Here is a 14210-nt window from a genome sequence, read left to right on the forward strand (position 1 = left end):
CTATTTTTGCTCCTTGAATATGTAATGGTAGATCATTTATATATAACAAAATAAGAGTGGACCCAATATTGATCCCTGAGGTGTACCTGTAATGGTTATTCTTCATTCAGAAGATGCAGTTTCATTGTGTACACTTCCTGAGTTTCTGTACAAAACACTCTGCATCCTTTTAGTTAGAGAGAATGAATACACAGTAAAGGATTAGAATCAAAAGTGTTAAGTAATCCATAAACACATTGTTTCCAAATTAATGCTGTGGCTCTTGCAGTTACTTATTACTTTAAGATTGAGTACATAGGTTTGGACTTTGTCATCTGTGGGGATGTCACCGCCAACTGTATAAAATACGACATAAATAATACTCTTTGGTAGTGATGTGAGTTTAGGCCCCCTGCTGGGAGGAATGTTTTCGACACACTAGCGCACTCATTTCACTATTAACAATTGTACTGTGCACTTGCATTTCTGTTGTACATCCATTGTCACTAATAAAGTATGTGTTACCTGCATTTACTAGCATTCTGTCTCATTCTGTGAGCATTCGTGACCAGAAACAATACACATCTATTAAATTTGAATGTATGCTTTCCCGGCGTTTACAGCTGGCGAAGAGTTCTCAGGCTTCCAGCCGGGTGGCGGTGTCTTCAAACTGTGACGTTTCGACGAGTGACATACTCATCATCTTCTGGCGAAGTGCCGAGACTTTGCGGCTGCCGGTCCCTTTATACCTGCGGTGTGCCCCCACCCACCTGGCCGCGGGAGGCTGGGTCCAGAGGAGCCAGCGGGCGGGGTGGAGGGGGAAGTGGGTGCGCCGTTCGTTTCGCCATCAGAGCATTCTGATCGCGTCTCGTGAGCTGGACGGTTCTTGTTGCGTTCCTGGCGTATTGCGGCTAATGCTGGATTCCAGACCGCGCTCAGTTGATAGCCTTCGTCCCTGTTCACAAGATTCTCGTGGACCCGTATTTCTATTGATTCTTTAATGATGCTATCCCAGTAGCTCCCGGCTCGGCACCTTTGATTTCGAAAACACCAGGGTGTTGTGCCGAGCCGGGAGCTATTGGGATAGCGTCATTAAAGAATCAATAGAAATACGGGTCCACGAGAATCTTGTGAACAGGGACGAAGGCTATCAACTGAGTGCAGCCTGGAATCCAGCATTAGCCGCAATACGCCAGGAACGCAACAAGAACCGTCCAGCTCACGAGACGCGATCAGAATGCTCTGACGGCGACACAAACGGCGCACCCGTTTTCCCCTCCACCCCGCCCGCCGGCTCCTCTGGACCCAGCCTCCCGCTGCCAGGTGGTGGGGGGCACACCGCAGGTATAAAGGGACCGGCATCCGCAAAGTCTCGGCACTTCGCCAGAAGATGATGAGTATGTCACTCGTCGAAACGTCGCAGTTTGAAGACACCGCCACCCGGCTGGAAGCCCGAGAACTCTTCGCCATCTATTAAATTGCTTTTTCACTGGATTCTGCAGTTGAGTCACTTATGCCTTTGTAATCCAGTGACATAATGACAGTATGTTAATATGTGGAAAATGTAATACCCACTCCACTGGAAAAAATTATTCAGATTTCCATACATCTTTGTGCAGACATCGTTCTGATTGTCCATGTTCAGAGGAAGAACCAGCCCACATCTGTGGGATGATAGTAATGTTGAAATTGCAACTGATGCTACATTTTTCATCATTGCTTTTGCCATGATCCATCTACATCTGTACTCTGCAAATAACTGCACAGTATGTGGCTGAGAGTGCACTGACTTAATAAAGACTCTCTGATCCACAAATGCACTTGCCATGGGGATAGCATAGTACATTGTCTGCAGTACATTTGTTTTTACACATCTCATGGTGCAAGCTTCAGTAAATCTGTCTCTAGTGGTTATTTAATAGTTTTCAGATGTTGTGTGCACTCATCTATAGAGCATCATAATTACGTATGAGAATCAAAAGTTTTAAAATATAACATACAAATTTCTCATGCCTAAAGTACCTCCATTTGTGATGTATAGTTGACATCCCACTGCTGCCAAAGACACACCCTAATGCCAATTATTGAATTAAATACTTAACTGAATTGAAAAAATAAACAAAATGGTGCTCTGACAATGCAGAACCATATATGAATTTTAAGTAGAAACAGGAAAAGCTATAACTTCCACCATTTTTTTCTCATCAGCTCATTGTCTGATATTGTTATTAGGACTGCTGCAAGTAAAGTTTTCAGTAACTCTAATCTGCATAGTTAATCAAGCTTTGTATATGTATCCTAGAAGAGATAGAGAATCATACACTCTACAAAGTACACACAGATTTTGGTAGTTATTAGGTATTGTTTATGTAATAATGAAGACTTAATGGGTACAGATGGTTGCACAATAGAGATGATCCCACATAATGTGGCAGTTGGTCTAAGCAGTGAAATAATCTAACATAGAGAATTGCATATGGAACATGATGGAAACTTTGCAGTAACCACTACAAAGTATGCTTCCCAGCAGTGCAGTGGAAATTAGCTAAAATGTTGTTAAATGGTGCTACCCACTTTGCGCATGAGAAACTACTGTTTACACTTCTGCATTAGTATGTCCTTTATTAGCAATGTACCAAAATTTGTACAGAATTAAAACTGATGTTGATATGGGCATTATCTGGATTGACGTAGGAAATTTAAACTATTTTCACTGTTATACTGAGTTACTTATAGAGATGTGTGAACACATTGTTTAACACATTAAGTTTTTTTCAGATTAGGTGGCGTTAAGGGATTACTTGTACCCATTAGTTATTCTGATCTTTTCTTTGCTTAGGTTCGGCAGCATCATCTCAGCAGCAGCTCCTTCCAGAGATTTTGTACCCTAAAGAAACACATACCAGGTGAGATATGCTAGAAGGAAAACATTCTGTCAGATCCATAGCTACAAGTATAGCTTAAATAACAATAATATGAGAAAATAGTTAATTTTTGTAAAATGTAATATATTATAACAGTATATTTACAAGGCCAGTATTGTATAAAAAACTTCAACATCTACATAATTACAACATAACAAGTCCTTTCTTGACAGTTAATCATTGTTCAGTTTCAAATATTGTGAAATACAATTCACTTCTATCTTCTACGAATACATTTATTATTACTCTCTCTCACTTTCTCTTAAATTCTGTTTCAGTTTCTAATCACATTACTTTCCTCTCCTTCCATGTTGCCCCATATTTCCCTCATCTTGCCCCCACTGCCCTCATCTTTTGCTCCTCTCCCTCCTGCTGCCCGTCTGTCTCCCCCCCCCCCCCCCCCCCCCCACTGCCCCATCTTTCCCCCACTGCCCCATCTCTCCTCCACTGCCCCATCTCTCCCCCATTTCTCCCAACTTTCACAACTCTTCCTCATTCCTCCCATGTCTGAGTCTTGTGATACTACACCCAATCTCTTCCAAATCCAATACTGCATGCTTTGACTGCCAGCAGTGTCAAAGGAAATTCACAAACACTCTGCACAGCTGCCCACCCCCCTCCCCTTCCCAAATATGGTGCTTTGTCCTTGTCCCCTGCCCTTGCAACTGTACCCTGCCCTTGCAACCAAACCCTGCCCTTGCAACCAAACCCTTCCCCTCTCCCCTTACTATGCTCTGACACCCATCCCCTTAATATGGCCTGCACCCTTTAGTGTCACCTCCCCCCCCCCCTCCTACCAATGCCCTGCCACCTCCCTTCCTTCACCCTACACCTCTCTTTCTTTCTGGTCACCCCATGCTATGCTTTGCCCTTTCTACTTTACTCTCCCACCCCAATTTACTGGCCCCCCTTCTGTCCTCCCTTCTGACCCTTCTACTCTTCTCTCCCACCCCTCTTTACTCCATCTCGTCTTCCTACTCTCCAACTCCTCCTCTTATTCTAGTTTCCCTATGCTTGCTTCTTCACTTACCTTCCCCTCACCATCCCTCTCAACTTTTGTCTCCCAAACTCTGTTTCACACTTCCTTGTCCATCAATGGAATATAGAATTTCATTTTTACATATTTTCTCCTCAGTATTGAGTTACTGATATTCATGTGCACATGGACCTGCACAACATTGTCCCACCCATCTACTTTGTGCTGGTACTGCACTTCGACTGGCATTTCTAGCACAAGATAGTTGGCTGAGACAGTGTGGCCTTGTTGGTGTGTGTGTGTGTGTGTGTGTGTGTGTGTGTGTGTGTGTGTGTGTGTGTGTGTGTGTGTGTGTTTGTAAGGACTCATGTGTAAGCTCAGCAACATTCTCAGTCTAGTTTATGTGCCTGTCAGCAGTGCCTCACTTCTACAGTAATGAGTTGGTCTTTATTCTTTCTGTTATCTGTACTCCACCAAGGAGACTCAATTACTGAACTTTCTGTATTATATCTACAGAGATCCAAATGCTCCTGTTGCATTGGAGATTAGCATGACAACATGCTCAAAGTGCCATAATTGTTCATCAGTGCTGTATGATGAGGAAATAATGGCTGGTTGGGAACCTGAAGACTCAAATTTGAACACAAAGTAAGTACTGGGTTTCATCATGCATATCACTTAAAATGGACCATTTTTATAGATCATTCATTTTTTCATAATTTTGGCAGGAATCATTACATTAATGCCTAGTTGCAATCCGACTCCTGCTGTATCTACTAGCCAGACTTTATATATTGTTGAATAACTGCTCTTTCAGAAACAAATTAATTATAAACATACCTTTTGCTAAAGGTTAATTATGGTCCTTTCTAATACAGATTTGTCTCATAACCCGCAGCATATGTTTGTTGATCGAAGAGGCTGTTAAGAACTAATGAATAAGCAAGAAAACATTTTCAAGTAATTGCTGTTTTCCTTAATATTTAATGTATTAAAATTTCCAGTTATTACATAAAAAATTAAAATTATAACTGTTGCCAGTATAAAAATAACTGTGATCTAGCTGACCAACTGTGAACGTGTGCTTTTCTATACTTCGTATGAGCTCGTGAATGTTTATGGAAAGCCACTGAAAACAATCCACACTGCTGGTTGAAACCAATGATAAAAATTTAAAATTAATTAAACATGTATGCTTTCGGCCAGAAGGCCTTTTTCTGAAATAGACAACATACACAGACACACATTCATGCAAATGCAGCTCGCACCCATGACTACTGTCTGGCTGCCAAGGCCAGACAAGAGACAGTGGTTATGTGTCTGTGGGCTGCATTTGCTAGAATGTGTGTATTTATGTTGTCCATTTCAGAAGAAGGCCTTCTGGCAAAAAGTTTATGTGGTTAGTAATCTTTTTCTTGTGGATGTCTGTGACTCAATGTCTCAGCTGTGTGGTGAGTAGTAATCTATTCTTTTTGTAATATTGCCAGTTAAGCAGTTACAAAATGGGACACTGTTGGTGGAAACATCAAGTTTCCAACAAATGACAAACCAGCAGAAAGCCAAAACTCTCGGGAAGTGTCCCATTGAGACTAAGCTCCACACCACATTAAACTGCGCTAAAGGTGTTGTGACATGCAGAGACCTTATGCACATTCCCAAAGAAGACTTGAAAGTTGAATGAGTCCAAGAAAGCACTGTAGATGTGCAGAATGTTATGAAAAGGGTGGAAAGTGATATGATTAAATCCGACTGTTTCATCCTCACTTTTAATAGCACAAAACACCTGTAACATTTTAAGGCAGGTTTTCTTCAGTTACCATGTGGCCCTGTGTCCCCAAACTAACGAGCTGTTTTAAATACCAGCGATTTGGGCACACCACTCTCGGATGTAGGGGAGAAGCCACTTATGGCAGATGTGGTAAGGCTGTCTACGGAGTAGTCAGATGTTCATCTTCTCCAAAATGTGTGAATTACTCTGGGGCTCGCCCTCTCTGGAATAGAGTCTGCTCTGTCTTCCTTGAAGAACAGAAGATACAGGAAATTAAAGCCAATCCCCTATGGTGAGGCCAAGAAGATTTACAAGACCATGCAGCCCCCAATATTTACCAACTTCTTTGCTTTAGTTGTTAAACAGCCAGTACAGAAAACCTATGCTGCTACATAAACTGAGGTAGCTAGTGTCAGCACTAGTACCTGCATTTATCAGTGCACTTGTGCTGCTGTGGTTTCTTCACAGCCTACACTTCCTCCCAAAACATCGCAAAAATCTGTGGTCACCAACACTGTGGAGTTCCCTGCTCCCTTGAAGGTTCAGTGCTGCCACTACCACTGCCGCAATTGTGGCTCTAAAGGCTACCCAGGGCAAGAAATCGAAGGCCAAGCGTCCACCACCAACAGTGTTGGGAAGTAAACAGTCCACTGATGTCAACGTCATCCTATCTGATGTCTCTCAATTCTGAGACAACCGCCCTTTCTCCATGTGGGAGGTGGACATGGCATTGTCTGAGTCTTGTGATACTACACCCAATCTCTTCCAAATCCAATACTGCATGCTTTGACTGCCAGCAGTGTCAAAGGAAATTCTCTTCAAACACATTAATTTGATAGGGCAATCAATCAATTTTCCAACTCATGGAGGGAAGCAATTTTGGTACTATCGTCAAACCAGGAAAGTACATCACGTGTCCCAGTAGTTACCGGAGTATTGTCTTAATGAACTGTGTAGGAAAGGCCCTAGAGCAAATCGTTAACTGTCATTTGGTTTGGTTGTTAGAGACCATGCAACTCCTTAGCCATTTTCAGTGTTGTCAGCCTGACACTGCTAGAGGCAGCTGTCAGCAGGCTTTTCTATGTAAATATCACTGTATCAGGGTATTCTTTGATATCAGTAGGACATACGATACTACTTGGTGACATGGTATTCTCACACAACTGCGTCAATGGGGCTTTCATGGCCACCGCCCCATCTTCATATGGTCTTTCCTGTGAGCGGTTTTCTAGGACCTGAGCTAGTGACACACTGTCAGATCGTTTTGAGCAGGAGAATGGTGTCTCTCAGGGCAGTATTTTAAGTGTTGCCCTCTTTGCCATAGCCATAAACAGTGTCACATCTAAGGTAAGGAGTCCTGTACAGTTCTCCTTACATGTGGATGATTTTGCTTTTTTTCTGTTACTACTCCAGTGTTGCAACAGTGAGCCATCAGTTGCAACTTACACTACTGAGGTTAGAGGAGCGGGCTGCAAAGAGAGTTTTCAGTTTAATGCAGATAAGTGTATGTGTGTTCATTTTAATCATTCCCATCACATTTTTAATTTAACTGACTTGCATATGAGGGACACCATCCTATATTTTAGAGGCTCGTGATGTTTCTGGGCCTCATTTTTGACACTGAGTTGTGGTTTCCACACCTGTGAGACCTGAAAACCAGAACTCTCATGGCACTGAACATAGTAAAGTGCCTTAGCTATTGGTCTTAGGGAGCAGACAGGGTGCATCTGCTCCAGTTTTATAGGGCTACTGTGGGTGCACGGTCTATGGATCTGCGAGGCCTTGTTATTTGAAGACCGTTGACGCCGTCCACGATGAGGGGATTAGGTTGGCCCTGGGTGCTTATAGGACAAGCCCCAAACTCAGTTTCTCAGCTGTGGCTGGTGAACTGCCACTTAAAATCTGACGGCAACTCGTCTTAGGGCATCAGGCTTATAAGTTCCTTACAGCTCTGTATTCACACGCATACCATCCTGTTGCTTGTCCCACTCTGGAACACCTTTTCTCCCATTTTCCACAAGCAACAAGGTCATTTGGGATCCACGTTCGGCATGTGCTGGAGACACTTGGAGTAGAGCAATTACAGCATCAAATCCAGGGTTTTAACTGTCTACCACCCTGGTCTTTGCAGAGTCCCACAGTCATTTTAGATTTAGCACCGTACAGGAGCGAGTGCAAGTTGCAGACAGGCACAATTAAAAGACGCTTACATAAAGCTTTCGGCCAAAGACTTCGTCAATAAAAGAGAGACACACAGTATTCGTACACACAAGCAAGTACACCTCATGTACACATGACAGCCAACTCCAGCATCTCAGGCCACAATGAACTATCACATGGGTTACAAGCAGCAATCTAGAGGGGTTGGGAAAGGGAGAGGGATAGTAGTGTACAGGTGGGGAGAGAGACAAATGCTGTCTGGTGGAATGTGAAGGGACTAGAATGCCAATAGGTGCAAAATCAGGAGGTTGTGGGGCAGCGAGGTGGAGAAAAAAGAAGCAAAAACGGAGAGGAGTGGGGAAATACGGGCAAATGTGATGGCAGAGGGCGGCGAATAAACAAACCGGGAGATGAGAATTGGGAGGAGATGATAGGACACATGGGGTGGAAACTGTTGGGTGGACAATCTGGAGACAGTATGTTACCATAGATTGAGGCCAGGATCCCAGAATCACTTCTGCTCCAGATCCAACTCTGCAATCCCTACTCCATATGTCACATCTGTGAAACTGAATCCTTGCTCTCCAGCACCTGGTGCTGCACTCTAGGTACCACCTCCATAAGATGTCCAACCCGCTGACCTCCATAAGTTATCCAACTTGCTGACATCCTACTGACACCTTGGGTGCCACTATCCAACCCCTGTCGCACCCACAGTGTTCCTCCTCGTCCACCCCTCATAGCAGCTAGACCCTACCTAGCTGACCTTTTCAGCTTGCCACATCCCCAAAATGCCTTACTGACAGTCCACCAAATCCAGAGCCAAAACATTTGTATAACACTGTTGTTAACCTTCCCATCAAAACCTTCAGCTCCACAGAGGTTTCATACGATCCAGGCCTCACCTTTAGCCCCACACCCAAGTTTAACAATGCTGGACTTGTCAAAGACCTACTCTTTTTCTCCCAATCCCTGCAATAGAAGCACTTCTTCGCCAAATATCTGTCCAACCAAAACCACCATAATTCCAACATTGAACCCTGCCTCTTCCAGTTCATACCACCATCAAACCGTGATCCTCCCCCCTCCCACATAACCACCCACTGGTCACTTTCCAGGAATTCCTTATGTTCAACTTAGCCTCACCATCCTTCCCCAAGTCCCTTCCCCAGAACAGCAACCTTTCAGTACAACCTCAAAACAAATCCTGACCTAATCATCCTACCTGCAGACAAAGATTCCACCGTTGTTATGAATTACAGTTCTACCTGGCAGAAGGCCTCCGCCAATTATCTGACTGCTACATCTATAAACTCTACCAGAGTGATCCCATCCCAGAAGTCCAGCACAACCTCCAATCCCTTCTTAAAGCCTTAGGCCCTTCCCAGAATCTCTCCCCTGAATCCATTTCTCTCCTCACCGCTGTGACACAACTCACACCCACCTTCTATATGCTCCCCAAAATCCACAAACTTCCCATTGTCACTCATTATTATGCCCCCAATGAAAGAATTTCAGCCCTTATTGACCAAAACTTCCAACCAGTTGCCTGTAATCTAGCCTCCCATGCGAAAGACACCAACCACTTCCTACACCGACACTCCACCATAACCACCCCTTTACCTACTCATCACTGTTGACACCACCTCCCTATACACCAACAACCTTCATGCCCATCGTCTTACCAGTATTAATCACTACCTTTCCCAATGTCCTTCAGACTCCAAACCCACTACCTCATTCCTCATACACCTTACTAACTTTATCCCAACCCACAACTTCTTCTACTTTGCAGGGAAAGTATATAAACAAATCTGCGACACAGCCATGGGCACACACATGGCACCCTCCTATGCCAACCTTTTCATGGAACATGTAGAGGAGACCTTCCTAGCCCCCCCCCCCCCCCCCCCCCAAATCCCAAGTGTGGTTCAGTCTCATTGATGATATCTTCATGATCCGGATTCAGGGCCAAGACACCCTACCTTCATTCCTTCACAACCTCACCACCTCCCCTCCCATCCTCGTTATGTGGTCCTCCTCAACCCAGTTTGCCACCTTCGTAGATGTTGACCATCTCCTCTCTGATGACTCTATCTGCACCTCTGCTCACATGAAACCCACCAATCACCAACAGTATGCATCTGGACAGCTGTCATCCCTTTCACACCAAAAAGTCCCTCTCATACAGCCTGTCTCCCCAGGGACAGTGTATCTGCAGTGACAAAAACCCCCTTACTCAGTATGCTGAGAATCTCCCCAAAGCCGCCACAGACAGGCTCTATCCCCCAGACATGTCCACAAACAGATCCATGCCTTTACCTCTCACACCTCCAATCCTTCCTGTACCCCTCCTGAATGGAACAACTGAACCACATCCTTTGCCAGGGCTTTGATTACCTGTCATTATGCCCTGAAATGAGGAAAATTGTTGTGTCGGCAGACTTGCCAACACTACGCACACTAATTGAAAGAGGAGGCCAAGATGCACGCGCTATCTCACGAAGGATGGAGTGAGGTTTGAAACAGGAGACTTAATGAATGCTATAAAGAAAAGTACGTAGCTCCTTTGGTACTTATTTTTTAATCCATCCTTTGTATACATCGTTCTTGATGAGACATCTGGAGATTGTGGCGATACAAGTGAGGCTCTTTAGATACAAGCTATATAAGGCTAATGGCGCCTTGCTAGGTCATAGACATGAACTTAGCTGAAGGCTATTCTACTGTCTCTCGGCAAATGAGAGCAAAGGCTTCGTCCGTATAGTTGCTAGCAACGTCGTCGTACAACTGGGCGAGTTCTCGTACGTCTCTCGGGACCTGCCGTGTGGTGGCGCTCGGTCTGCGATCACACAGTGGCGACACGCGAGTCCGACATGTACTAATGGACCGCAGCCGATTTAAGCTACCACCTAGCAAGTGTGGTGTCTGGCAGTGACACCACATTCCTCCCCCGCAAATCGGCGAACGGTCGTGTTATAAGGCTTCCGCCCGCCGTGGGGAGGACCCCATGTTGACGTATGCGATGAGGTGGGGAGCCTAACAACAGGCGAGGCTGTGCCACCCGCACCCGGCCATTCGGTCCGAGGGGAGCTAGGAAACGCCTGAAAACCTAGTCCAGGGTGCACGTCAACATGCGGTGTATGCGCCCGTAATGAGACAGGAGGGGCCGAAGGGTCGACCTTCATGTGGTCGGGGCACCCGACGGGCGAAGACGACATCTGGTCCAGAGCGGGCAAGAGTTCCATGGTGGAGGACAGCCGGTCACGGGAAGCGAGCGGCGGCGCGTGACCCAGGGAGGCGCCAGGCGGTTGCACCGACGCGTCCACTGCGGGCGGCGCCGGCGGGAGAACAGGCGGCGGCGGCGGCGCGTCGCCATGAGGCAAAATGGAAGGCAGCGTCGGTAACACCTGGGGATGAGGCGAGCCAGTAGATGGGTCCCCAGAGCGCTGACCGGACGGCACCGTCGCTGAAAGCAGACGGGGAGCGGCAGAACCCAGGCGACGACAGAGGCGCAGCTGAGTGAGATGCCGACGCACCTCACCAGAGGCCCCCAAAACCAAATACATCGCGCGGCCGTGGCAGCGAAGAATGCGCCCTGCGAGCCAACGCCGTGAACCGCGATAGTTGCGATAGAAAACAACGTCGCCAGGAGCAAAAGCAGTAGGCTGCCGCTGCACTGGAACCTGATGCGGCGGATGCAGCAAAGACATCAAGGTTCAGTGAGGACGACCATGGAGCAACTCAGCCGGCGAGCGACCATCGCGGGGCTGAGAGCGATACGAAGACAAAAAGAGCAACAATGCGTCCTCCCGAGAATGCGACTCTTTCAACTTCAACATCTGTGACTTGAAAGTCCGGACCAACCGTTAAGCGGCACCGTTTGACTGAGGCGAAAACGGCGCGGATGTCAGATGTTGAATACCATTGGCCTTGCAGAATGACTGAAATTCTGCGGACATGAATTGTGGGCCATTGTCAGAAACAATAGTCTGGGGAAGACCTTCAATGCAAAAAATAGCGGCCAACGCTTGGATGGTGGCAGATGACGTCGTGGAAGACATCCGGACACAAAAGGAAAATTACTGAAGGAATCCACCACAACCAACCATCGAGCATTCCAGAATAGACCAGCAAAATCGATGTGCAAGCGTTGCCAAGGGGAAGTGGCTGTCGGCCATGCAAAGAATTTCCGCGGCAGGGCGGATTGTTGGTCGGCACACGCCACACAAGAAGAGCACATATTCGCAATCGCAGCATCGATTCCGAACCAAGTACAGTGCTGACGAGCAAGTTGTTTCGTGTGCACTATACCCCAATGTCCTTGGTGGAGAAGCTTTAGGACAGAGGACTGTAACGAACGTGGGACCACGACTCTGGATTGATCATTATCCGAACGCAACAACAAAACACCACGTCGTACAAAAAGTCTCTCCTTGTGAGCAAAAAATCGGCGAACCAACGGATCCTCGATCCGTGACTTTGACAAGGGCCAATGCGTAGCAACAAAACGCAAAACAGTAGCAAGGACAGGGTCAGCAGCTGTAGCTGTAGCGACACGACGAAAATCAATCGGAAACGATTCGACCACGTCATCGGTTTCCGAATCAATGAACATGCAAGCTTGTGATTCGAAATCGGTTAATGTTCTTGCGACCTCATCACGCAATGCTTGGGGAACATTGCGCGCTCTGAAAAATTGCGGTTGCGCGTTCACTTTCAGGTCCAAATGTGCGTCATAGGTCATAGCGCAACCAAGGCCCGGTGCAAAAATGTCTGCAAATTCTGCACATAGACTAGAAACACTGGCGGAAGGCACAGTCTGGTTCACTGATAGGGCCTGATTTACAATAGACATGTTAAACAACTGAAATAAATCTAAACCAAACAAGTTCACTGCAGAAGAAGAACGTAAAATGACACAAGTTTTGTTTGTCCCTTGTATGTGGCAAGAAGGCTGCACTGTCCTAACACAGGTATCTGCTGTCCGAAATAACTATTGAGCTGAACATTTGTGGCATGCAACGGAGGTTTGCCCAGTTGTTTGTACGTGTCTTTATTGAGCAATGAAACTGCAGCTCCGGTATCGAGCTGGAATGGTATCACTTTGCCTCCAAAGTCTAAGTCTACAAAAAGTTTATTGTCCTGCTGACGACAAGAGCGACTTTCACTTGCAATTTGAACAGAGACAGGTACAGAAGCACTTGCGACTTTACGGGATTTCCGGCGACGTCGACGCACACTTTTTGTGGGACGAACACAGTCACTGTTAGATGAAGTGGCGCTGGACGGGGTGGAATTAACGACATGAATGTCCATGGGCGAAGGTCCACGAGCCTGATTGTCCCTGGTTCGATTCCGGCGCGAAGCAAAGGGCCTGGAATCGTTGTGATTGTCTGATCTTAGCTTTTTCTGGCAAACACTTTGAACATGTCCTTTCTTATGACAGTAAAAGCAAATAGCTTGGCGTGACGGGCAATTCTCACGCGAATGTCTAGTTGCACACCGCGGGCATGATTTCACTGCATTTGCTTGCTTTCGCGGGACACGTGGCGGTGCGGACGTGCGCGAAGGCTGTTTACAGGTCCGCGCAGCGCGCCCGGCAGGCCGGTTAATGCGACACACTGCTGGCGAAGTTGCAAATGATTCCTGAGCAAAGTCAAGTGTGTCTTGCCTATCCAATATGTCTATCACTTGTTGAAGGGAGGGATTAACTAGTTTCAAAATCTGTTCCCGTATGCGAACATCAGAAACGTTCTGTGCTATTGCATCACGCACCATAGTATCTGAATACGGAAGGCCACATTCACATGCAAAATCACAATCCCTAGTAAGTCCTTGCAATGTTGCAACCCACTCCCTATTAGTCTGACCGGCCGTACGTTTGGTACGAAAGAACGTATACCTTTTTGCAACTACATTAACTGTTTCTTTGAAATAGGCATCTAAAGCAGACAAAATTTCTTCGTAGGACAGAGTTGCTACGTCGCGTCGGGGAAACAATTTCACTATCACACGGTAGGTGGACACACCGACACAAGAAAGCAAAAACGGCTGCCGCTCATTACCTTGAATTCTGTAGGCGGCTAGATGGAAGCTGAATTGTCGGGACCATTCCGGCCAGGTCTCGTGGGCTGCGTCAAAGCTACGAAACGGAGGTGCAACCGCGTGTGTTGGCTGCGGTAGCGAGGAAGCGGCGGCGGCCGCATCGTTTTGCAGCGCATGTTGACCCTGGACGAGCTGTCCAAGGGCATCCAATAACGCCTGCGTCTGCTGATTCTGCAAGCGATAAAATTCGGACAGTACATCTGGCGAAGCCATGACACAAATAAGTTAAGCAAAGCAAGAATAAGATCCTGATTGATCCGCGTCGCCAAAATTGAAAGAGGAGGCCAAGATGCAC

The 14210-nt window shown here is 46.4% G+C and overlaps 1 protein-coding gene across 3 annotated transcripts in view; it reads left to right on the forward strand.

The window, feature by feature from the left end:
* The window catches only part of LOC126198446 (DENN domain-containing protein Crag), a 345330-nt gene that overhangs the window by 257869 nt on the left and 73251 nt on the right, over positions 1 to 14210 (forward strand). For all 3 annotated transcript variants that reach the window (XM_049934770.1, XM_049934769.1, XM_049934771.1), the window contains 2 exons: positions 2819 to 2885; positions 4396 to 4527. In XM_049934770.1, coding sequence (XP_049790727.1) covers positions 2819 to 2885; positions 4396 to 4527 — 199 coding nt within the window. The remainder of the gene's footprint in view (positions 1 to 2818; positions 2886 to 4395; positions 4528 to 14210) is intronic.

This window comes from Schistocerca nitens, chromosome 8, assembly GCF_023898315.1.
Source record: "Schistocerca nitens isolate TAMUIC-IGC-003100 chromosome 8, iqSchNite1.1, whole genome shotgun sequence".
In the NCBI taxonomy this organism is placed as follows: Eukaryota; Metazoa; Arthropoda; class Insecta; order Orthoptera; family Acrididae; genus Schistocerca; species Schistocerca nitens.